The sequence below is a fragment of the Anolis sagrei genome, chromosome 2 (assembly GCF_037176765.1).
Source record: "Anolis sagrei isolate rAnoSag1 chromosome 2, rAnoSag1.mat, whole genome shotgun sequence".
Taxonomy (NCBI): Eukaryota; Metazoa; Chordata; class Lepidosauria; order Squamata; family Dactyloidae; genus Anolis; species Anolis sagrei.
The window spans coordinates 180,910,818-180,933,955 of record NC_090022.1 but is presented as its reverse complement, the minus strand read 5'-3'; the positions used below and the strand labels follow the sequence as shown (position 1 = coordinate 180,933,955).

The 23,138-nt window shown below is 42.9% G+C and overlaps 1 protein-coding gene across 1 annotated transcript in view; it reads left to right on the top strand.

The window, feature by feature from the left end:
* The window catches only part of CACNG5 (calcium voltage-gated channel auxiliary subunit gamma 5), a 58,374-nt gene extending 35,486 nt beyond the window's left edge, over positions 1 to 22,888 (top strand). Inside the window, exons 2-6 of the mRNA XM_060763077.2 lie at positions 1,163 to 1,401; positions 5,102 to 5,188; positions 12,652 to 12,792; positions 15,032 to 15,177; positions 21,306 to 22,888. Coding sequence (XP_060619060.1) covers positions 1,194 to 1,401; positions 5,102 to 5,188; positions 12,652 to 12,792; positions 15,032 to 15,177; positions 21,306 to 21,563 — 840 coding nt within the window. The 5' untranslated portion in view covers positions 1,163 to 1,193 and the 3' untranslated portion in view covers positions 21,564 to 22,888. The remainder of the gene's footprint in view (positions 1 to 1,162; positions 1,402 to 5,101; positions 5,189 to 12,651; positions 12,793 to 15,031; positions 15,178 to 21,305) is intronic.
* The last annotated feature ends 250 nt before the right edge of the window (positions 22,889 to 23,138 follow it).

Sequence of the window (23,138 nt, the reverse complement as noted above, 5' to 3'; positions counted from 1 at the left end):
AGGACGTTGCCCAGGAGATGCCTGGATGTTTCGATATTTTACCATTCTTGTCGGAGGCTTCTCTCATGTCCCCGCATGAGGAGCTGGAGCTGACAGAGGGAGCTCATCTGTGCTCTCCCTGGATTCGAACCTGCGACCTGTCGGTCTTCAGTCCTGCTAGTGCAGGGGTTTAACCCACTGCGCCACTGGGGGCTTCTGTTTTATGGATTATAGTGAGATATGCTCTTTCATAGGCCTTGTTGTCTGAGGGTGCATCTACACTTTAGAATTAATGCAGATTGACACCACAATACCTGTCAAAGCTCAATGCTATGATTCCTGGGAGTTGTAGTTTTGTGGGGCACCAGCATTCTTTGGGAGAGAGAGCTTGCAAAATTCCAATATTTATTTGTCGTGTCAGGAGCGACTTGAGAAACTGCAAGTCGCTTCTGGTGTGAGAGAATGGGCCGCCTGCAAGGACGTTGCCCAGGAGACGCCCGGGTGATTTGATATTTTTATCATCCTTGCTGGAGGCTTCTCTCATGTCCCCACATGAGGAGCTGGAGCTGATAGAGGGAGCTCATCCGCCTCTCTCCGGATTCGAACCTGAGACCTGTCAGTCTTCAGTCCTGCCGGCACAGGGCTTTAACCCACTGCGCCACCAGGGCAAGTCCCATGATTCCTTAGCATTGAGCCATGGCCATTAAAGTACTCTCAAAATCATTCTGCTTGCCATATCTGAAGCCCTCATAGGGACAAAGGATATTTGTCCCAATGCAGACAAATAGATAAATGCAGACAGTCTTGTATAGTATCCTGGCTTTATCAGAGTAAAATATCTGAGGCAGGAAGAGAAGGGGAAGAAAGCTACTCCGTAAACACAGATGTCTCTGCTGGTTTCTACTTCTGGCACAAGGAGACAAGCTGAAATGTAGAAATGCGTCTTAGAAAATGCTGTTCAGGAAGCCCTTGTGAATATCCTTCATGCTTGTCTTGAAGGACATACTAGAGTGTTGCAGTCATTTGTGTTTCCAGTTTATCAGGGGGGGGGGGGGGGGTCTTTTTGTGCTGTTTGCCCAGTGATGCATGTACAGAAGCGGATGGCGCTTTAGCAAACAGCTTTAACAGAGCCCACTTTTTCTGCTAACAGGCTTTTCTTCTTTTCTCTCTCCTCTCTGCTTAGGAGTTCTCTTTTGTCCTCCCATTGGGCCCTGATGCTTTTGGGAATGAGCACTTGTGGCAGGAAAGCCCTGACTCTGCTCAGCAGCGTGTTTGCCGTCTGCAGTTTAGGGCTGCTGGGTATTGCTGTGAGCACCGACTACTGGTTGTATCTGGAAGAAGGGATCATTTTACCCCAAAACCAGAGTACCGAAGTCAAGATGTCTCTGCATTCTGGCCTCTGGAGAGTTTGCTTTTTAGCCGGTATGGCATTTTCTGTTAAAGGAAATCTGGCCTTTCTCTTGCCTTTTAGTTATTCATACTAACAAGTCTTTCTAATGATGTATTAAGACAAAATGTATACACACTGGTTGTTTAAGATATTCCTTCATATATAGATTCATAAAACAAAACTGTTGATAGCCCTTGTTGATCCCATTTTAAAGAGAGGGAAAGTACATCATTTGGAGTAATTTGGGTTGATTCGTGTATGCAGATCTGAATGCTAATTGATGTGGGTTTATATATGTGCTAAGGATAACTAACCCATCTGTTAAGGTCACCATCAAAGAAGAGGCAGCATTAAGATCACCATCAAAGAATAGTCAGTCTCCTTGTGGAGAGAAAAAACAGGGTATATTATTATTATTATTATTATTATTATTATTTATTATTATTACACAATCCAGAGCAGAAGAGAAAACTGGAGAAAGAAGGCTCTCCATGGACAGTTCCTGGGGAAAATTGAGAGCCAAACTGACAAAAGAAAAAGCATGGCTGTGGCTCATAAATGGAACTCTGAAAAAGAAGATGGAGGGCCTGATTCTGGCAGCCCAAGAACAAGCCATTAGAACCAATGCCAGCAAAGCCAGAATTGAAAAGTCGATGACAGATCCCAAGTGTAGACTCTGCATGGAAGCAGATGAAACAATAGATCAAATCCTGGGCTGCTGCAAGAAGATTGCGCAGACAGACTACAAGCAGAGGCATAACACCATTGCTCAGATGATTCATTGGAACTTGTGCCACAAATACCATCTGCCTGTGACAAAGAACTGGTGGGATCACAAGCCGGAAAAAGTTACAGAGAATGAACACATCAAGCTACTCTGGGCCTTCCGGATTCAGACAGACAGAGTTTTGGAGCACAATACTCCTGACCTCACAATCGTGTTAAAAAACAAAGTATGGATTGTTGATGTAGCAATCCCAGGTGACAAGAGGATCGAAGAGAAACAACTGGAAAAGTTGACACAATGTGAGGATTTAAAGATCGAACTGCAAAGACTCTGGCACAAACCAGTAAAGGTGGTCCCAGGGGTGATTGGCACACTGGGTACAGTGCCTAAAGACCTTGGCCTGCACTTAAACACAATCGGTGCTGACAAGATTACCATCTGCCAGCTGCAAAAGGCCACCTTACTGGGATCTGCACGCATTATTCGCCACTACATCACACAGTCCTAGACATTTGAAAAGTGTCTGACGTGTGATCCAATACATCAGCCAGTAGAGTGTCTGCTGTGGATTCATCTTGTTGTATTTCAAATAATAATAATAATAGTAATAATAATAATAATAATAATAATAATAATAATAATAGGGTGCAGTGCTTAAAGATCTTGGCCTGCACTTAAACACAACTGGTACTGACAAAATTGCCATCTTCCAGCTGCAAAAGGCCACTTTACTGGGATTTGCACTCATTATTCACCGATACATCACACAGCCTTAGACACTTGGGAAGTGTCCGACATGTGATCCAATACAACAGCCAGCACAGTCGTCTTGTCTGCTGTGAACTCATCTTGTTGTGCTAATAATAATAATAATAATAATAATAATAATAATAATGAATTGCTCTTCTATTTCTTTTCTTGCCATTGCTTTTATCATGTTAATTAGCTAGCTAGCTGTGATCAGCTTTAGATCCGTCTGGATAAAGGTGATCTGTATGGATTAGCAGGCAAGAAAGCAACATGATCATAGATCCGGTGAAAATTGGAACAAGAGGTGTGCATTTTCCCCCCACCCATCTTGCTCTGAAGTGTAACTTTCCTGTGGAACGCTGAAATCCTCTGTTAAATTTGTCCAAATCTGTTCATTTATGAAACAACAGGCAGAGCAAGTATCGTAAAGCCACACAGGCTGCCAAGGCTAATGGCAATGCAATGTCAATCTAGCCATTAAAACCCAAATCAGTTTTCTGACATTTTAGGATTCAGTTTACTCCATTGAGCACAATGAGAATTACTTTCAAGTAAACAGATGTAATATTTTGCAGTGAGAGCTCATTACACACCATCTTCAGGCTCAAGAGGCATGAGCTGCTGGAATAAATGTGACAAACTTGGCGGGTCATTGAAACAGCCTAATATCCACTTGTTCCCATTGCTCAATGTCAGTCTAAGCCCAAAACAACTGAGCCATAAGAGGCCGAGGAAGCAATCTCGCACTTTTCCCACATCCCTACACGATTCATTATATATTATCCAAACCAAACCCACAACCAAACCCACAATATTTTGCGTATTGTCGAAGGCTTTCATGGCCAGAATCACTGAGTTGTTGTAGGTTTTTTCAGGCTGTATGGTCATGTTCTAGAGGCATTCTCTCCTGATGTTTTGCCTGCATCTATAGCAAGCATCCTCTGAGGTTGTGACCTCACAGCTCTGAGGATGCTTGCCATAGATGCAGGCGAAACATCAGGAGAGAATGGCTCTAGAACAGTGGTTCTCAATCTGTGGGTCCCCAGGTGTTTTGGCCTACAACTCCCAGAAATCCCAGCCAGTTTACTAGCTGTTGGGATTTCTGGGAGTTGAAGGTCAAAACATCTGGGGACCCACAGATTGAGAACCACTGCTCTAGAACATGGCCATACAGCCCGAAAAAACCTACAACAACCCAATTTATTTTGCATTTATGACTTCATCACACGTGTGTTCACAAAAATTCTAGGACACTTGAAGCACACTTCATCTATGGAGCCCCACACCGCCCATTACATGATGCACACTCACTTCCGGTCCCTACTATAGATAAACTGTGCTACAAGCATCCTAGGACACTTCGCCCAGAATACAGGAAAATTCCTGTGTTCTGTAGGCAGCAACAGGGCCAGCACTGGGGGGCCGGGGTGGTGGTGGTGGTTGTGTGGCAATGCTTTTTCATGTGTGATGAGGAGGCATTGCTGTGGGTGATGCTGGCTGTGAGGCGGCGGGATTGCCCCTCTGCCCCATAGATTCGCCATGGGGTCTAGCAAATCCCCCTACTATCCCTCATCAATTTGATGAGGTCAGTTGTCCAGGTATGAATGTTTGTAACCCTCCAGATGCTATTTTGGACTTTGCTTGCTGTCATGACTATGCCTTCTAGGGCTGATAAGAATTTTTGAGGCACAACAACCAGCTGCCTGGTTTAATCCATAGGAGGGAGAGAGATGGGGGGCAGGGCAGAAGATGGAGATTTGGGCAGGATGGTAGCAGTGGCAGTCCTTCATTTTTCCCCATCCCATCCCCTTTCAAGGGCAGTGGGAAGGAGCTAAGCTAGCAGCTCTTGCAGTGGTGGCCCTCCATTCATCCCAGGGACCTGCACATCTCTCTCCCTTCTATGGATTAAACCAGGCAGCAGGCTGTTGTGCTCATTGACAGAAGTAGGAAGGGTTCTTCACTTCTGTTGCTTCCTCTTGTATTCATGATCCACACCTTAAGGATGATAAAGGGCCCCAAAAGCTAACACTACCCCTATCTACTTCTAGAGTGCCAGTCCTGCTTGGGCTCCTGTCTCAGTTGTTACTTACATTTTGTTTGTTTCATTTTGCATCCTCAAACATTTTGGATTTACAGATATCAAAACTGAGTAAGAGGAATTGATTAAAAGTCTGTGAGGTGAAAGAAACATGTCTATTTCATTGAAGCTATCACTTTTTCTAATAAACAATAAAACCTGGCTTTTCTCCATGCAGGTGAAGAACGTGGGAGATGTTTCACCATTGAGTATGTCATGCCAATGAATGTCCAGCTCACATCTGAATCAACAGTCAATGTTTTAAGTAGGTGGTTTCTGTTGTGTGGGTTACGGGGAGGTGGTGGTAGTGGTGTGTTTCAAGCTTCATGTGTATCTTCTAATTTTTGCTTTTCTAAGACTAGGAAAGAAATAAAACAAAAGACTTCATCCATACTTTGGATACTTTTATCAACTACAACACAAGATTGCATGAGCACAGTATGGGGTAGGGCGGGATCAGGGGAAGAGATGGAAAGTCCTTCTAGTAGTCTTCTCCCAATACTACAGAGTTGCTGATTACCAATTACTAATGTGGCATTGCTTCAGTCCACCACAATCTGAGAAGCAAAGCTGACTGCTTGGTTCAACTAAGGCAGAGGTAACTGGTCCATGAGGTCATGAAGAGTTGGAAACAACTGAACAAATGAACAACAACCTTGTCTATTTGAGCCCTAAATGCCAGATTCATCCCAAATGGATTGCTGGCTGACTTCATGACACACAGTGGCTTCCAGTGCGTGTTTGTGGTGTTTTTCAATTTCAGCTGACTTTAGCCCCTTTTACACTGCCATATAAAGAGGGATCTCAAAACCTGTTTTTTTCCGATGCACTTTTGGAGAGTAGCCATATCATCATACACATCAAACCCCTTCAACGGTTTTTGTCCCCAGCGTATATTCCCCACCTGTATGAAGGTCTATATTTATGACCCCGTTCCTTTACGAGTTTCTCCCCCACAAACAATGTGCTCCATCCCTGTCTCATCCTGATTTTAGTATTTTTAGTATGTTAGTGTTTATCTTGCACATGCTCATTGTTATGTTATGTTATTTTATTTTATTTTACTGTGTATGATTTTGCTTTATCGTCTTTGTACTCATATGTTGTATGTATTTTACTGTGTTGTTATTGTGTTTTGGTTTTACTTTATTGTAATATGCTGTTGGGCTTGGCCTCATGTAAGCCGTCCTGGGTCCCCATTGGGGAGATGGTGGCAGGGTATTAAATAAAGATAATAATAATAATAATAATAGTTATTATTATTATTATTATTATTATTATTATTATATAATCCAGATTATCTGCTTTGAACTGGATTTTCTGAGTCTATACTGCCATATGGAAGTGTAGAAGGGGCCATAGCCCTACTTTTAGCAAAACTGTCGGATACTCCAGACTTTGCTGGAAACTTCAGAATATCCTCGGGCTTTGGGGCAGTCTGGACAGCAGGATCTGGTCTGATTCTGACCAATCAACTGTCTAGATGGGCACTGGTGCCATCACATCATTTTCTGTGCTTATCAGTACAGGGAAAGTGGATGGATCATGCCCATATGGTCAGTGTCACCACTCCATATAGTCAGTGTCACCAGGGGGACGTCTGGCCCAAGAGCAGTACGTGTGAAAAAGATCTTGGAGTCCTTGTGGACAGCAAGTTAAACATGAGCCAACAATGTGATGTGGTGGCAAAAAAAGCCAATGGGATTTTGGCCTGCATCAATAGGAGCATAGTGTCTAGATCTAAGGAAGTCATGCTACCCCTCTATTCCGCTTTGGTTTGTCCACACCTGGAATATTGTGTCCAATTCTGGGCATCACAATTCAAGAGAGATATTGACAAGCTGGAATGTGTCCAGAGGAGGGCGACTAAAATGATCAAGGGTCTGGAGAACAAGCCCTATAAGGAATGGCTTAAGGAGCTGGGCATGTTTAGCCTGAAGAAGAGAAGGCTGAGAGGAGATATGATAGCCATGTATAAATATGTGAGAGGAAGCCACAGGGAGGAGGGAGCAAGCTTGTTTTCTGCTTCCCTGGAGACTAGGACGCAGAACAATGGCTTCAAACTACAAGAAAGGAGATTCCATCTGAACATGAGGAAGAACTTCCTGACTATGAGAGCCGTTCAGCAGTGGAACTCTCTGCCCTGGAGTGTGGTGGAGGCTCCTTCTTTGGAAGCTTTTAAACAGAGGCTGGATGGCCATCTGTCAGGGGTGATTTGAATGCAATATTCCTGCTTCTTGGCAGGGGGTTGGACTGGATGGCCCATGAGGTCTCTTCCAACTCTTTGATTCTATGATTCCCAACCTGCATCTTGTGTCCAAGCTTGTAGCTGCCACAAGTGCCTGTGCTGTCGCTAGAGTGGGCTCCTGTACAACCAGCAAGAAGCAAGGACACTCCTTCTAACATCAGCAGAGGAGCCCACAATAGTTAGGGTCTTGAATTGAGCTCCATGGCTGGCTATGTGCAGTGGCAACAGCATGGAGGAGGTCATATACAAGTCATCCCAGTGGAGCAGATGTGGTCTGGATTCCTGCCAAATCTGAGATTTACACACCCTTAGCAAGGATGGCAGATGCCCCTTCACAGTCCATTTCAACCATATTCACAAAATGTATAGTGGTGGAACTTATTAATGGATGAGGAAATAACAGAATGATCCCCACAATCCTAACTTGCCAGATATCCGCTGTATAAAACACAAGCTGGTGTCACTGAAATGAGACTGCTGAGACCTTTCTGCTGCAGAAGCATAGTAGTCTTGAATTCTAATAACCACTTCCTGCAGATGAGGTTTTGCAAGGATTTGCAGAGGTCAAAGCATGTTCCCAAGAATTAGTGGTACAGAAAAATAGAATATGTACATGTCTCCTGATACCTGTGAAGAAGGCATTCCCTGCCAGGTAAATCTTTCAGAGCATACTCCAGCCCATGTGGAGTGTATTGTAATGAAAGATCCTGGAAGCTACTGGAGTATGGATTAGCACAGTGGTTCTCAGCCTGTGGGTCCCCAGGTGTTTTGACCTACATCTCCCAAAAATCCCAGCCAGTTTATCAACTGTTAGGATTTCTGGGAGTTGAAGGTCAAACATCTGAGGACCCACAGATTGAGAACTACTGGATTAGCATATCAGGATCTGCCCATCCAAGGAGAGGAAATCTATATAAATAAAAATGTAATGTTCGTTTGTGGGATTAACAGAACTCAAAAACCACTGGACGAATTGACACCAAATTTGGACACAAGACACCTAACAACCAAATGTATGTCCTTCACTTTAAAAAAATTGATTTTGTCATTTGGGAGTTGTAGTTGCTGGGATTTATAGTTCACCTACAATCAAAGAACATTCTGAACCCCACCAAGGATGGAATTGAACCAAACTTGGCACACAGTTCTCCCATGACCAACAGAAAATATTGGAAGGGTTTGGTGGGCAGTGTCCTTTCATTTTGGAGTTGTAGTTCTCCAACATCCAAAGATCACTGTGGACTCAAACAATGATGGATCTGGACCAAACTCTACACGAATACTCAATATGCCCAAATGTGAACACTGATGGAGTTTGGGGAAAATAGAATCTTGACATTTGGGAGTTGTAGTTGCTGGGATTTATAGTTCACCTACAATCACAGAACACATGTGGCAGGGGACGGCTAGTTTTCTATATGCATTTAAGAAACAGAATGGGCATTCTATGCCCCCTTCTACACTTTCATATAAAATCCAGATTATCTGCTTTGAACTGGATTGTATGGCAGTGTAGACCAGGGGTCCTCAAACCTTTTAAATAGAGGGCCAGGTTTAAATGGAGGGCCGGATTATAATTTGAAATAATCATGATTGAATTCCTATGCACACTGCATATATCTTATTTGTAGTGCAAAAAACACTTTAAAACAACACAATAATTAAAATGAAGAACAATTTTAACAAATATAAACTTCTTAGTATTTATTATTTATTTATTTTGCGTATTTCCACCCCGTCCTTCTCAACCCCCGAGGGGGGACTCAGGGCGGCTTACAAAAGGCACAAAGAACATTCAATGGGAAGCGTGGGCCTGCTTTGGGCTGATGAAATAGGGTTGTTGTTATTGTTGTTGTGTTCAAGTCATTTCAGACTTAGGTTGATCCTGAGCAAGGGCCGGGTAAATGACCTTGGAGGGCTGTATCCGGCCCCCGGGCCTTAGTTTGAGGACCCCTGGTGTAAACTCATATAATCCAATTCAAAGCAGATAATCTGGGTTTTATATAGCAGTGTAGATGTAGTGTATGATTAGAATTAAGCCACAGGAAAGGCTAGGGCAGGGGTCCTCAAACTAAGGCCCGGGGGCCAGATGCGGCCCTCCAAGGTCATTTACCCGGCCCTCGCTCAGGGTCAGCCTACGCATGAAACTACTTGAAAGCACACAATAACAACAACAATCCTATCTCATCAGCCAAAAACAGGCCCACACTTTCCATTGAAATACTAATATGTTTATACTTGTTAAAATTGTTCTTAATTTTAATTATTGTATTGTTTTAAAATGCTTTTTGCACTATAAATAAGACATGTGCAGTGTGCATAGGAATTCATTCATTTTTAAAAATATTATAATATGGCCCGCCAACAGTTTGAGGGACTGTGACATGGCCCTCTGTTTAAAAAGTGTGGACCCCTGGGCTAGGGCATTTGGATTGTGGTGCAGAAGAAGCAGGTTCAAGCCTTTCAGTCCTGAAAATTCACTTGCTTGAACTATAATTTCCAGTGTCCCCTAGCTAGCATAGAATATTCTGGAGCTGTGGGTTTCAAAAAATTAGCCAAGTTTTGTGCAATTCTAATTCAGAGTCTCTCCCACACCAGCTCCTGTTACTCATAGAATGGAAAACATACACAGCCATCTGTTCTTTAGGCTACAAAAATATTTGATCTTATATAACATTTTCCCAAAAAAATGTTTTGTGTAACAAAACACTTCACACCTCCATTGTCAATTTTACAGCATTGATAGATCTAAAATCTTTTGGAATTGTCTAAATATTTGACATGTTGCAGTCAAAGACAATCTGCTCAAACAGTTAAAAAAACACACACACAACTATTCCTTCACCTGGCTCTAAAATCCTGAATTTGACACAAATATTTGAAAGAATTTCAGGAGCATCGACAAAGGCTAGCTACTGTACTTCCTACTTTCTATCTCCGAGAAAGCTTCTTCTGTTGCTATAGCAATCCATGTCTCTGTTTTTGGAAATGCTAGTTTTATATTTAATGCTTACATGAGAGAACAGAGGGATAAATATATATTTTGCATGCATTAGCATTTCATTGCACCTTCATATGCTACAGTCCTCTAATCCCTTGTATGGCAGCCCAGGAATTATAGAATGCATTGACACTGTAGAATTAATGCAGTTTGACACCCCTTTAACTACCATGAATCAATGCTATGGAATCATGGTACAATACTATGTAAAAAGAGATTTAAAGATGGACTCAAATCCAACCTTAAAAACTGTGGCAAGAACTGGGAAGCTTTGAACCTTGAGCGCTCTAGCTGGAGGTCAGCTGTGATCAGCAGTGCTGTACAATTTGAAGAGGCACGAATGGAAGGTGAAAGAGAGAAATGTGCCAAGAGGAAGGCGCGTCAAGCCAACCCCGACCAGTAGCTTCTCTGTGTAGGTGGCACAGGGCATCTTCCTTAGAAACAATAGTCCATAGTCCAAAGCATCTCTCTGTTTTCAGAGTCTAATAAGTCTCTAAGCATACTGTTCCTGCATTGAAGTCTAAAGCATACAAATAGCTTCTACTCTCTCCTAAGAGTCTAATGGCTTCTATCTCCACTGAAGTCTAAAGTAAACACTGATCTAAAATGTAGTCAGAGTCCTGAATACGTCTAGTTTTAACAAATTGAAGTTGAATCCAGACAAGACAGAGGTACTCCTGGTCAGTCGCAAGGCCGAACAGGGCATAGGGTTACAGCCTGTGTTGGATGGGGTCGCACTCCCTCTGAAGACACAGGTTAGCAGCTTGGGTGTGACCCTGGATTCGTCGCTGAGCCTGGAGCCCCAGGTCTCGGCGGTGACCAGGGGAGCATTTGCACAGCTCAGGCTCGTGCGCCAGCTGCGCCTGTATCTTGGGAAGTCTGACTTGGCCACGGTGGTACACGCTCTTGTCACATCCCGCCTAGACTACTGCAACGCTCTGTACGTGGGGCTGCCCCTGAAGATGGCCCGGAAGCTGCAACTAGTCCAACGCGCGGCAGCCATGATTCTAACAGGAGCGGAGCGCAGGGAGCACACAACCCCCCTGTTGCACCAGCTCCACTGGCTGCCGATTTGCTACCGGGCCCAATTCAAGGTGTTGGTACTGGCCTATAAAACCCTAAACGGTTCCGGCCCAAGATACCTATCTGACCGCATCTCGGCCTATGAACCCACCCGGACTTTGAGATCTTCCGGGGAGGCCCTGCTCTCGATCCCGCCAGCCTCTCAAGCACGGTTGGCGGGGACGAGAGATAGGGCCTTCTCGGTGGTGGCTCCTCGGCTGTGGAACGCCCTTCCTATAGAGGTTAGGCTGGCACCATCTCTCATGACATTCCGTAGAAAGTTGAAGACCTGGATGTTCATGCAGGCGTTTGAGTAATTCAGTGCAATTCTGGTAATTTGAACTTAGGAACGGAACAATGGACGACGAATTTGGATCACGTTTGGATGAAGAGGCGATTGTGATTATTGTGTATTGATGATGGTTTATTAGCTAGTAATGTAAATGTGTAATTTAACTGTTTTGCATATTAATTATTGCTGTTTTTATTGTCTTTGCTGTTTGCTGTCTGGAAACCGCTGTGAGTCGCCCTCGGGCTTGAGATACAGCGGTATACAAGAATAGTAAATAAATAAATAATAAATAGTTCTGATCACATGGTCTGCAGCCTCTTCCGCGACAAAGAGGTTAGGTAAAATTGCAAACCAATGTGAACATATAATACAGTTAGCAATTATATACATAACAAATAACTAGTGGAGGCTTGAGAAGGTTGCTGTTTCAAACAGAAGAGGCTTCAAAGTGTAGATCCTGGTCTCCAAGTCAGAAGACTTGGAGTCAATAGGAAGAGTTGATACAGCCAGAAGTGACTCTGATGTTAGTTGGATGGAGGAATTCAGCTCAGTAGCCATGGAATGGGATTGCAGTAGGATATTGAAGAGCACAGCTGCCTTGTTTCCTTTATTTCTTGGTCCAGCCTTGCCTACGGTCCTGTCTGTGCTCTTTAGCAATCATAGGACTGTAATCTTTGTCATCTTGATGAACCCTAAAGCCGAAAATGAACATCTCCTTTTGTGTTAGCAGAAATTGAGTAACATAATTGATGGTTAAAAGCCATGGAAAATAGGGCAAAAGCAGTCTTTCTCTGTATTTTCATATTTTTGTGTGAGAAGTAGAGTGTGATATGTTAAAGGGGGAAAGCCTCCAAAGCCCCATCTATACTGGGATATAATCCAGTTTCAGAATACATCTTTACTGCATTGAACTGGATTATATGGCGGTGTAGACTCATATAATCCAGTTCAATCTGGAGTCTACACTGACTATTGTAATATAGTTCAAATTGCATAATGGGGTAAATTGGGCCAAAGATCAATGCATTACATATGCAGAAAATGCTTTTGCTACTGATAGTGTTGTTTGTTCTTTTCTGACTTGGAAGCACTCATATTTTTTTTTCTCCTCGTTGCCTTCAACAGAGATGATTCGTTCTGCCACTCCATTCCCACTGGTCAGCCTCTTTTTCATGTTTATTGGATTCATCTTGAGCAACATTGGACACATCCGGCCCCACAGAACTATCCTGGCCTTTGTGTCTGGAATCTTTTTCATTTTGTCTGGTAAGTTTTAAGACATATATACACACATTTACCAACTCCCTATACTGAATTTGAAGTCAAATATGGTGCCATTACAGCATTTAGCCCAGATTCAATTGAGAAAGTGCATCTTTAGTGCTCCCCACCGCCATTATGGGACACCTGCTCTACACGCTACGTTTTATCTAGACCAGTGTTTCTTAACCTGGGGGTCGGGACCCCTGGGTGGGTCGCAAGGGGGTGTCAGAGGGGTCACCAAAGACCACCGGGAAAAAGTGTTTTCTGTTGGTTGTGGGGGTTCTGTGTGGGAAGTTTGGACCAATTCTATCGTTGGTGGGGTTCAGAATGCTCACTGATAGCCTATTTTCCCCAAACTCCGCCAGTGTTCATATTTGAGCATATTGAGTTTGGTCCAGATCTCTGGATGTAGCTGAATTACAACTTCAGAACTCAAGGTCAATGCCCACCAAACCCTTCCAGTATTTTCTGTTGGTCATGGGAGCTCTGTGTGCCAAGTTTGGTTCAATTCCATCATTGGTGGTGTTCAGAATGCTCTTTGATTGTAGGTGAACTATATATTCCAGCAACTACAGCTCCCAAATGACAAAATCAATCCCCCGCTCCCCCAACACACATATACAAATTTGGACGTATCGGGTATTTGTGCCAAATTTGATCCAGTGAATGAAAATACATCCTGCATATCAGATATTTACATTACGATTCGTAACAATAGTTAAATTAGAGTTATGAAGTAGCAACGAACATAATTTTATGGTTGGGGGTCACCACAACATGAGGAACTATATTAAGGGGTCGCGGCATTAGGAAGGTTAAGAAACACTGATCTAGACTTTTAGCACCATGTTTAGTTTTATCTTGACTTTTCAAATTTCAATCTTGGGCAACAAATCTTTTCTTTGGTAGGACTTTCAGTGTTGCCCCAGTGTTGCTCCGAGTTGAATTCTAAAGAACCTCTAGGGGGAGGTAATTCCAAATTAAAAGCAGATACTAGCATCTTACTCAACTGCTGAGTATGCCTGCCCTTTTTGGCATAGGTCTGCCCATGCAAAGCAGGTGAACATAGCATTGAATGAAACATGCAGAATAATCACAGGATGTCTTAAACCTACATCTGTTGATAAACTCTACAAGCTAGCTGGCATTGCCCCCCCCCCCCCCCCCCCATGTGTGACGGGAAGTTGCTGCTAAATGAAAGCCATCCACTACATGGCTACGAGCCTCCTCCCAGTAGACTCAAATCAAGGAAAAGCTGTATGAGAACTACCACTCCTTTTGGGGTCCTCCCAGCAACAGCAAGGGTATCCCTCTGGGCAGCTAAAATAGGAAATCCCAACTGGATGGCATCCCATGAGGGTCTTCCTTCAGGGGCAAACTAATAATGGGCAACTTGGAAGTCCCTGAACAGACTCAGAAGTGGAGTGGGCCAACCAAAAGACAACCTGGCTAAATGGCACTACCTAAAAGCATCCCACACTTTGTATGACTGTGGAGCAGAACAGACAACCTCGCATCTGTGTGCTTGTCCACTATGCCCAGAGGAAGAATTGTTGGAGGCTACAGACAATGCCATTACTATTGCCCATTTTTGGTCAACAGATATTTAGCCGCCTGTGCTCCTTCTATTTTTATCAGTTTTATACTAATTTATGCAATGCTTTTGATACGAAATAAATAACTAACTAACGTATAACCAATAGGATAACTTGGTTTGACATTAAAGCAGGACCACTTCAGCTCCATGGAGCTTTAGACCGTGGCTTTTGTGTGTACCAGCGATGGCCTTGAATCGGTGGAGATCTGAGACGTGAGCAAGTTTCCCTATGAGAGGAGAAAACCATGTTTTATTCATAGCATTAAGGGAATATTAAACAACCAAATATGACTGCGGAGCTTAAAAGCTTCTACTTACACTGAGCACTTGGAGTTCAAAAGATTTGCATCGGAGAATATAAATCTTTTGCTTAATTCAGCGCAGGGAGCTCATTTCTCCATGAGTGACTACTGAAACAACTACAGCCTAATGGCTCTTGCGTACCTCACCCCATTCTTCTGGTTTCATGTATCCTTTAAGAACATGGACAGGGAACTTACAACCTTGCAGGCATTGTTGGAATTTTGTTCCCATAAAACCCCCAACAATAAATGGTGATGCAACATGTGGAGAGTCTCAGGTTCTCTGATGTCTTGGTTTTCTGCAATTTCCCCGTCTTTGACCCCAGGGTCCTTTCCTTTCCAGGTTTATCTCTGGTTGTGGGCCTGGTCTTGTACATCTCCAGCATCAATGATGAGATGCTTAACAGAACCAAGGACTCCGAGACTTATTTCACATACAGATATGGATGGTCCTTTGCTTTCTCTGCGATTTCCTTCCTCCTGACTGAGGTAAGATCGGTTATGAGCCTACTGGGCTGCCTCAAGATAATGCGAGCAGAAGGCTATAAATGTCTCCCCCATATGTGAATGTTGGGAAGGAGCAATAAGAGTAGTAGCATCAGCAGCTTGGTCCTATTTAGCATCCGCTCAAGGACAATTAGATAATTTTAGACTTGGGTTAACGATCTTATGAGGGGAGCCCTCCACCCTCTAAGGATGCCTTTGGCTAAATAACAACTCAGATAGGTAACAAAAACAAGGATGTACAAAAATAAGATCATTCTCCAAATGAAAGTGTTCTTTTAGAGCATTGAAGACCTTTCAGAACAGGAAAGCGGGTAGTAGCAGCATCAGGAGGGGGTTATATTTTAACCCCCCTCCGCAATTCTAGCAGATGGTTCTGCTCGAGAAATAATAATAATAATAATAATAATAATAATAATAATAATCCTTTATTTATACCTCGCTAACATCTCCCGAAGGACTCGGTGCGGCTTTCAAGAGGCCGAGGCCCAACACATTAGTAAAATAACAGCAAAGCCCTGAACAGTTTGGGACCACCCTACCTGCGTGACCACATCTCCGTCTATGAACCCACACATTCACTCCGGTCATCTGGAGAGGCCCTGCTCGTGATCCCGCCCGCGTCGCAAGCGCGCTTGGTGGGGACTCAAGACAGGGCCTTTTCTGTGGTGGCTCCCCGACTCTGGAACACCCTCCCAAAAGATCTTAGACAGGCCCCTTCGCTGGCAGTCTTCAGAAAGAATTTGAAGACCTGGCTGTTCCGATGTGCCTTTTCAGATTAGGAACCCCCAATACCAAGTCCTAGAAGCACTTTAGTAGAACTAAGATCACTGCACACCGCACACTGCACTTACTTTATAATCCTACATACCTCCTGCCACATCAGCACTTTTAATCTTGTACCCATTACTCTTGCCTGGCCCAGTTTTATAGTGTCTTGACGTCTCGATGTATTATTATTGCTGTTGTTTATTCTGCTTAACTGTTTTTAATTTGCTCTAGGTATTGTATTGTTGTATTGTGTTTTGTAAGCTGCATCGAGTCCTTCGGGAGATGCTAGCGGGGTACAAATAAAGTAATAATAATAATAATAATAACAAATACAACAATAAATAAACTCATAAAACAAGCAATAAACATTAAAACAATAGCAATAAACATTAGACAATAATACCATGACACATTTAAAACTAAGCCTGGGCCAAATGTAATGATTAAAATTTTAAAATGCTGAACATGACAGATGAGATGGATAGGTTTTTGGAGATAGGTGCGGTGTGCAGACAATCTTAATCTCTAGTAAAGTGCAATTGGGACATGATGCTAGGAGTTTCCTATTCTGGGAAGGCACACTGGAACAACCACGTCTTCAAGCTCTTCCTAAAGACTGCCAATGGGGCTTGTCTGATGTCCTTGGGGAGAGAGTTACAGAGTCGGGGGGGGCACCACGGAGAAGGCCCTGTCCCTCATCCCCACCAATCGTGCTTGCAACGCAGGTGGGATCGTGAGCAGGGCCTCTCCAGATGATCGGAGAGATCGTGTGGGTTCAAATACTCCTGTAGGTGAAAAAGAAGTGATATACAACCCAAAGAAATTATATTTATTAGGGTGCAGCTACACTATGGAATTAACGAAGTTTGACATCATTTCATTGCCACTGCTCATTGCTGTGGAATCCTGGGATTTGTAGTTTGCTACAGCACCCTTTCGCAGAGAAGGCTAAAAACATTGTAAAACCACAACTCCTATGATTTCCCCCCCCCCCCCCAATATTTTTACAAATTTTGTTGTTTATTCGTTCAGTTGCTTCCAACTCCTGTTGACTTTTTGTTGACCATCTATGGCCACCCCCAGCTCCTTCAAGGTCAAGCCACTCCCTTCAAGGATGACATCCATCCACCTTGTATTCTTGGTTGGCCCCTCTTCCTTTTTCCTTTCATTTTCCCCACCATCATTCATATCTCCAAGCTTTTCTGTCTTCTCATGATGTGGGCAAAATACTTCGTTATCAGATCACTACTGACTGAAAGGTCATGAGTTTGAAGCCAGGTCAGAGTGAGCTTCTGGCCAGTGTGTAGCTTGCTGTCGACCTTTGCAGCCCAAAAGACAGTTGCACCTATCAAGTAGGAAAATTAAGTATTGCTTATGCGGGAGGCTAATTTAACTAATTCATGACGCCATAAAAATCCCCAGTAAGCATGCAAAGAATGAGGAAGTACTCCATCATTGTCACAAATGGACAGTGAAGCGACAGCTCCCCTGGTGGCCAGAATACCCTCATGAAAAAGCTGGAATGTTAAATGACCTCTGTGTGTCTGTCTTTATATGTTGTGTGTCTATGGCATTCAATGTTTGCCATGTATATGTACATTGTAATCCACCCTGAGTCCCCTGCGAGGTGAGAAGGGTGGAATATAAATACTGTCAATAAATAAATAAATAGCATCGAGTTATGGCAGTTAAAAAGTAGTGTCAGACTCCATTCTTTAAAGTAAATGCTCCTTAAGTCTCCTTCTATATTGTCTTTCCTGGACCAGCAAGTGACTAAATACCTTTATATTACAATTTCCCTGTCTACTGAGAAGAAACAGCTCTTGGAATGGTTTGGAAGGAAGGTTGAACTACATTTCCCATTGTCCTCCAGCCAACATGGCCAAGTCCCAAACTCTGGTTCTTTCCTGTTTACTTTCAGAAGCTTCCTCTGAAGTTAATGAGATTTCTTTTGCAGGATTCTATAAGAATCTGTAATATTTTAAAGTAATGTGTGTAAGGGTAGTAGCAATAAAGAATTAGGTGTAATAACTTGAATTTAGTGTGGTGTGTCCCCCTCCAGCCCCTCAACCCTCTTCTTCTCCAGCAATATATTAGATATATAGGGAATGGTGGTGATGTTGTTATAAACACAGAGATGGATTAGACCAGGCTGTTCCTTTGCTTGAAGGGGAAGGTTCACCTATTTACCGTTCCTCACTTCAGCCACACTATTACTTACTTTGAGTCCAATGCATCAAAACTCTCAAGAATGCCTTAAACTGTATACATGAGTAGACTAATGGAGCAATGAGCATTCCTAAAGCTAAGCAATCCCCTAGCTCTTTGCTGCACCTCCACGCATTGCAAAATTGCAAAACCTTAGCAGATCCATAAGAATGTCAAGCCAAAATATGAACTGGCTTGATCGTGATGGATTACTTTTCAATTCCATTTCAAATGAACTGCTTTCCGAAATTACATTTAAATCACAAAGGTATGCTTGGTGGCAGAACCTTTGTGTCCCTGGCAAGAGGCACGGCATTGCCAGATCTGAGAAATTGCAGTTAGTACATTGAGGAGGCATTTTGACCATGTCATTCAGCAGAGAGTATCTGCTTATTTATGCACACAGGTCCAGGAGTGGCGGCTTTTTGCCAAGAGCTTAACATGGTACGTGCAGAACAAGATTTTATGGACTGCAGGCAAGCTTGCGCTCCATAAAAGTACATTTTAAGAACACCTCACTTGGCTTCCTTGTTGTTCAGACTTGATGCACTTCACCGTTTCCGGATCTACTGACAAGCTAGGGGTGTGTTGACTTTTCCAGTTTCCAGTAGACTTGTGGTTAGTCTACTGTAAAAGTAGACTGACCAAAGTATGCTCACTACCTTTATGTCACAAGTAAGCTCCCCTTAGTTATGCTTACTTAAGCAAAGAGAACTTTTATCTCAGCCCTCTAGTACAATTCAAGAAGTAATTCAAATAATCCTACAGAAAGACCCCAGTGATTTCTTCCTTTCCACCAATATTGGTGGTTTCTGACAACTGGTGGACACAGTTTGAATGCTTAGATATGGTAGAGGTAGAGCAGTGTTTCTCAACTTGGGGGTCGGGATCCCTGGGGGGGTCGCGAGGGGGTGTCAGAGGGATCACCAAAGAGCATCAGAAAACACAGTATTTTCTGATGGTCATGGAGATTCCATGTGGGAAGTTTGAGCCAATTCTATCGTTGGTGGAGTTCAGAATGTTCTTTGATTGTAATGAACTACAACTCCCAAATGTCAAGATCTATTTTCCCCATACTCCACCAGTGTTCACATTTGGGCATATTGAGTATTCGTGCCAAGTTTGGTCCAGATCCACCATTGCATGAGTCCACAGTGCTCTCTGGATGTAGGTGAACTACAATTCCCAGACTCAAGGTCAATGCCCACCAAACCCTTCCAGGGTTTTCTGTTGGTCATGGGAGTTCTGTGTGCCACGTTTGGTTCAAATCCATCGCTGGCAGAGTTCAGAATGCTCTTTGATTATAGGTGAACTATAAATCCCAGCAACTATAACTCCCAAATGACAAAATCAATCCTCCCCCAACCGCACTATCATTCACATTTGGGCGTCTTGGGTATTTGTGCCCAGTTTGGTCCAGTGAATACATCCTGCATATCAGATATCTACATTATGATTTATAACAGTAGTAAAATGACTGTTATGAAGTAGCAACAAAAACAATGTTATGGTTGGGGGTCACCACAACATGAGGAACTGGATTAAGGGGTCGCGGGATTAGGTGGGTTGAGAACCACTGAGGTAGGGTAAGAATTATGCCCTCCCATTCCAATACTCTTCTTCTGTACAGCCAACTATTACCAACAGTCAGAAGGAAATAAAGTAAAGCCCATAAAATGAGATTATTTATTGTTGTTTAGTCCAGTCAGATTTATTTTATTATTATTTACAACATTTTTACCCCACCCTTTTTAACCCCCAAGGGGGGACTCAGACCGGCTAATTGCCAACAATTCGATGCCGCAATATCAATATAACAATAATATAAAACCACAAATATGCAATAGATTAAAAACAATAATATTAATTATACAGTCATATAGCCGTTTCCATTATCATAACAACTATGGTCCAGTTCAGTGTCCAAAGTGCCGCTGTGCCTGCTATCCGAAAGACTGGTTCCAAAACCACGACTTCAATTTTTTCCTAAAGGAAAGGAGGGAGGACACCGATCTAATCTCATTGGGGAGCGAATTCCACAAGTGGGGGGGTCACCACCGAGAAGGCCCTGTCCCTCGTCCCCACCAGACGCATTTGGGGAGGCTGGTGAGACCGAGAGCAATGCCTCCACAGTGGATCTTAAACTACGAGGCAGAACGTAGAGGGAGATACGTTCGGACAGTAAGCTGGGCCGGAGCCTGCCATGGAATGCCTTGGCATATCTTGTGGGATCAAGGGCTAAGATCCTACATAGGATTTACATAGCATAAATCTCTGCATGCCAAATTAACATGTTACTTGTGCTATGCAACCATCAGCATTATTTTTTAATTATTACATTTGGCCCAGCCATAGGTTTATAAATGTTTGTTGTGCTATTGTTCATGTTTATTACTTATTTTGTTTATGAGATTTATTTAAATTGTTTTGCATTGCTTGTTGTTATTGCTTTTGTTATTGATGTGTTGTGGGCTCAGCCTCATGTAAGCCACATCGAGTCCCTTGGGGAGATGGTAGCGGGGTATAAATAAAGTTTTATTATATGATGATGATGATGATGATGATGATGATGATGACTATTATTATTATTATTATTATTATTATTATGCTACATCAATGGCAACATTGTGCAACTGAAGCAAGATGACAAATTCATATTCAACTGCAGTATGCACCTATGCATAGATGGGCAATGCATGATGTGGATCCAACATTCCTGCATATTCATAGAGAATGTGCATCTGTATGCACAAGGGCACTGCATGTGCTGCTCTGTTTCTGCAGACATCTTACATGGGTCTTTGGACCATAATAAAATGTTGGTGATGTTATAAAACACCAATCAAGGGGTTTAGTCACAACAATCTCATGCTGAAATGTTTTTCTGATGAGTAGATATCTGCAAAATTCTCTCAGCAGCCTCTCCACCAAAACAATTCTCCTTCACCCCCAGGCATAGACCAAGCACATATGTGATTACGCTCTCATGCAAAGGAAAGTGTGGCACTATGTTGGAAATGGAAATGAGGTTGAGGAGAGATGTATCATGGACCACTGACCTGTTTTTCCTGTCACCAGTGACAATTACAGTACTTTCTAATGCCATGAGTTTTTCCTCTCTGTCTCTCCTTCAGAGTGCAGGTGTCATGTCTGTCTATCTGTTCATGAAGCGATACACAGCTGAAGAGATGTACCGGCCTCACCCTGGCTTCTACCGCCCACGGCTCAGCAACTGCTCTGACTACTCGGGCCAGTTCCTCCACCCGGATGCCTGGGTCCGTGGGCGCAGTCCTTCGGACATCTCCAGTGATGCTTCCCTCCAGATGAACAGTAACTACCCTGCTCTGCTGAAGTGTCCTGATTATGACCAGATGTCCTCCTCCCCCTGTTGAAGGACAAAGGACAACCTCTCCATTTAGACATGAAAAAGTTGGCGGAGGATGTTATGTCCTGAATTTTGTACTTTTTTGTTTTTAAAAAAGCCATTCGTACAGGACAGCCCCTCTCTGTTTATAAATTTAGTGAATGATATTATTACTTAGAGGTATGGGGAGGGGGGTGGCGTTCTCCCAGTTGTACCTGCGTGTGCGTCTGGTAAAAGGCAGGACTGGTTTTGATCCTGCAGCTGGTCCATAAGCCCAGATCTCTTGGACGGAGAGAGAGAGAGAAAGATTGCAGGTATGGAAGAGAGACAGGATCATTCTCAGTGGAAGCCCGATGCCAGAACGGCACCAGTAAGAAAACAAATAAGTATCCTGTGATAGGCCACAAAGGTTTGTGGATTAGCATCCTTTTAATGTCAAACATAGAACAAGGAGTAGATGTATATTGCTAACATATAACCATAAGGATGGAATTTTGTTTTAATAGACATCTCTGATCATGGCATTTCAAACCAACATGAACAGCATGGCCCTACTCAGAAATTGCGTTCAGTGGAATTTGCTGGCAGGTAAGCAGGTGTAGGATTGCCTCCTAAGAACCTTTCCCCTTGCCTTCATTTTATTATCATATAAGGCTGGATTTGCTCTCAGAAGCAGACGATAAAGCTCACCAATCATCACTTTCCACCCTGATTCTGCTGGGCCTCCCTCCAATTTGGCAAGTTCACAACTAGGTCAAACCCTCTGCATTACAAATGCAGTCTCGAGGGGGGAAAGTGCCTGACGCTCTGCTACAATAAATGATTTCCTCTCTCTCTCCCAATAGCACATTCAAAATATTATAGATTAGATACTGTAAGAATGGGTTAAAATCCATTCAACTCGTGCCGTGTAGATGGACGTTGAAATCGTCTCATTCAAAACAGCCCGAACAGGATTTATTATACTCATTTATTTATATCCCCCCTGAATCAAGCCCAAATTCTGTGGCATGACTTTTATTAATTTTGCTCTTTCCATTCTTTGAGGCATTTTTCTTTCCAGCAGGACTCTTTGTGTTGTTCGCTTTGTACCTAAGAGGATGGGTCATGTAGCATTCAGCTCTTCTCTTTGTAAGTAAAGTATGCAGAAAAGAAAGACTCATATTTATGGTGTACCCCATGTATATAATAACCTGCCCGAAGAATAAGATTGTTCAGAGAAATGCAGTGTGTGTGTGTGTGTGTGTATGACTATCTATCTATCTATCTATCTATCTATCTATCATCTATCTATCTATCTATCTATCTATCTATCTATCTATCATTATCTATCTATCTGTCCGTCCGTCTGTCCATCCATCTATCTATCTATCTATCTATCTCCTATCTCTATCTATCATCTATCTATCTATCTCTATCTATCTATCTATCTATCTATCTATCTATCTATCTATCATCTCTGTCTATCTATCTATCTATCTATCTATCTATCTATCTATCTATCTATCATCTTTCTCTCCATGAAATACAATGTGTGTATGACTATCTATCTATCTATTTATCTATCTATTAGGGCTGTGCGGTTTCGTTCGTTAATTTCGGA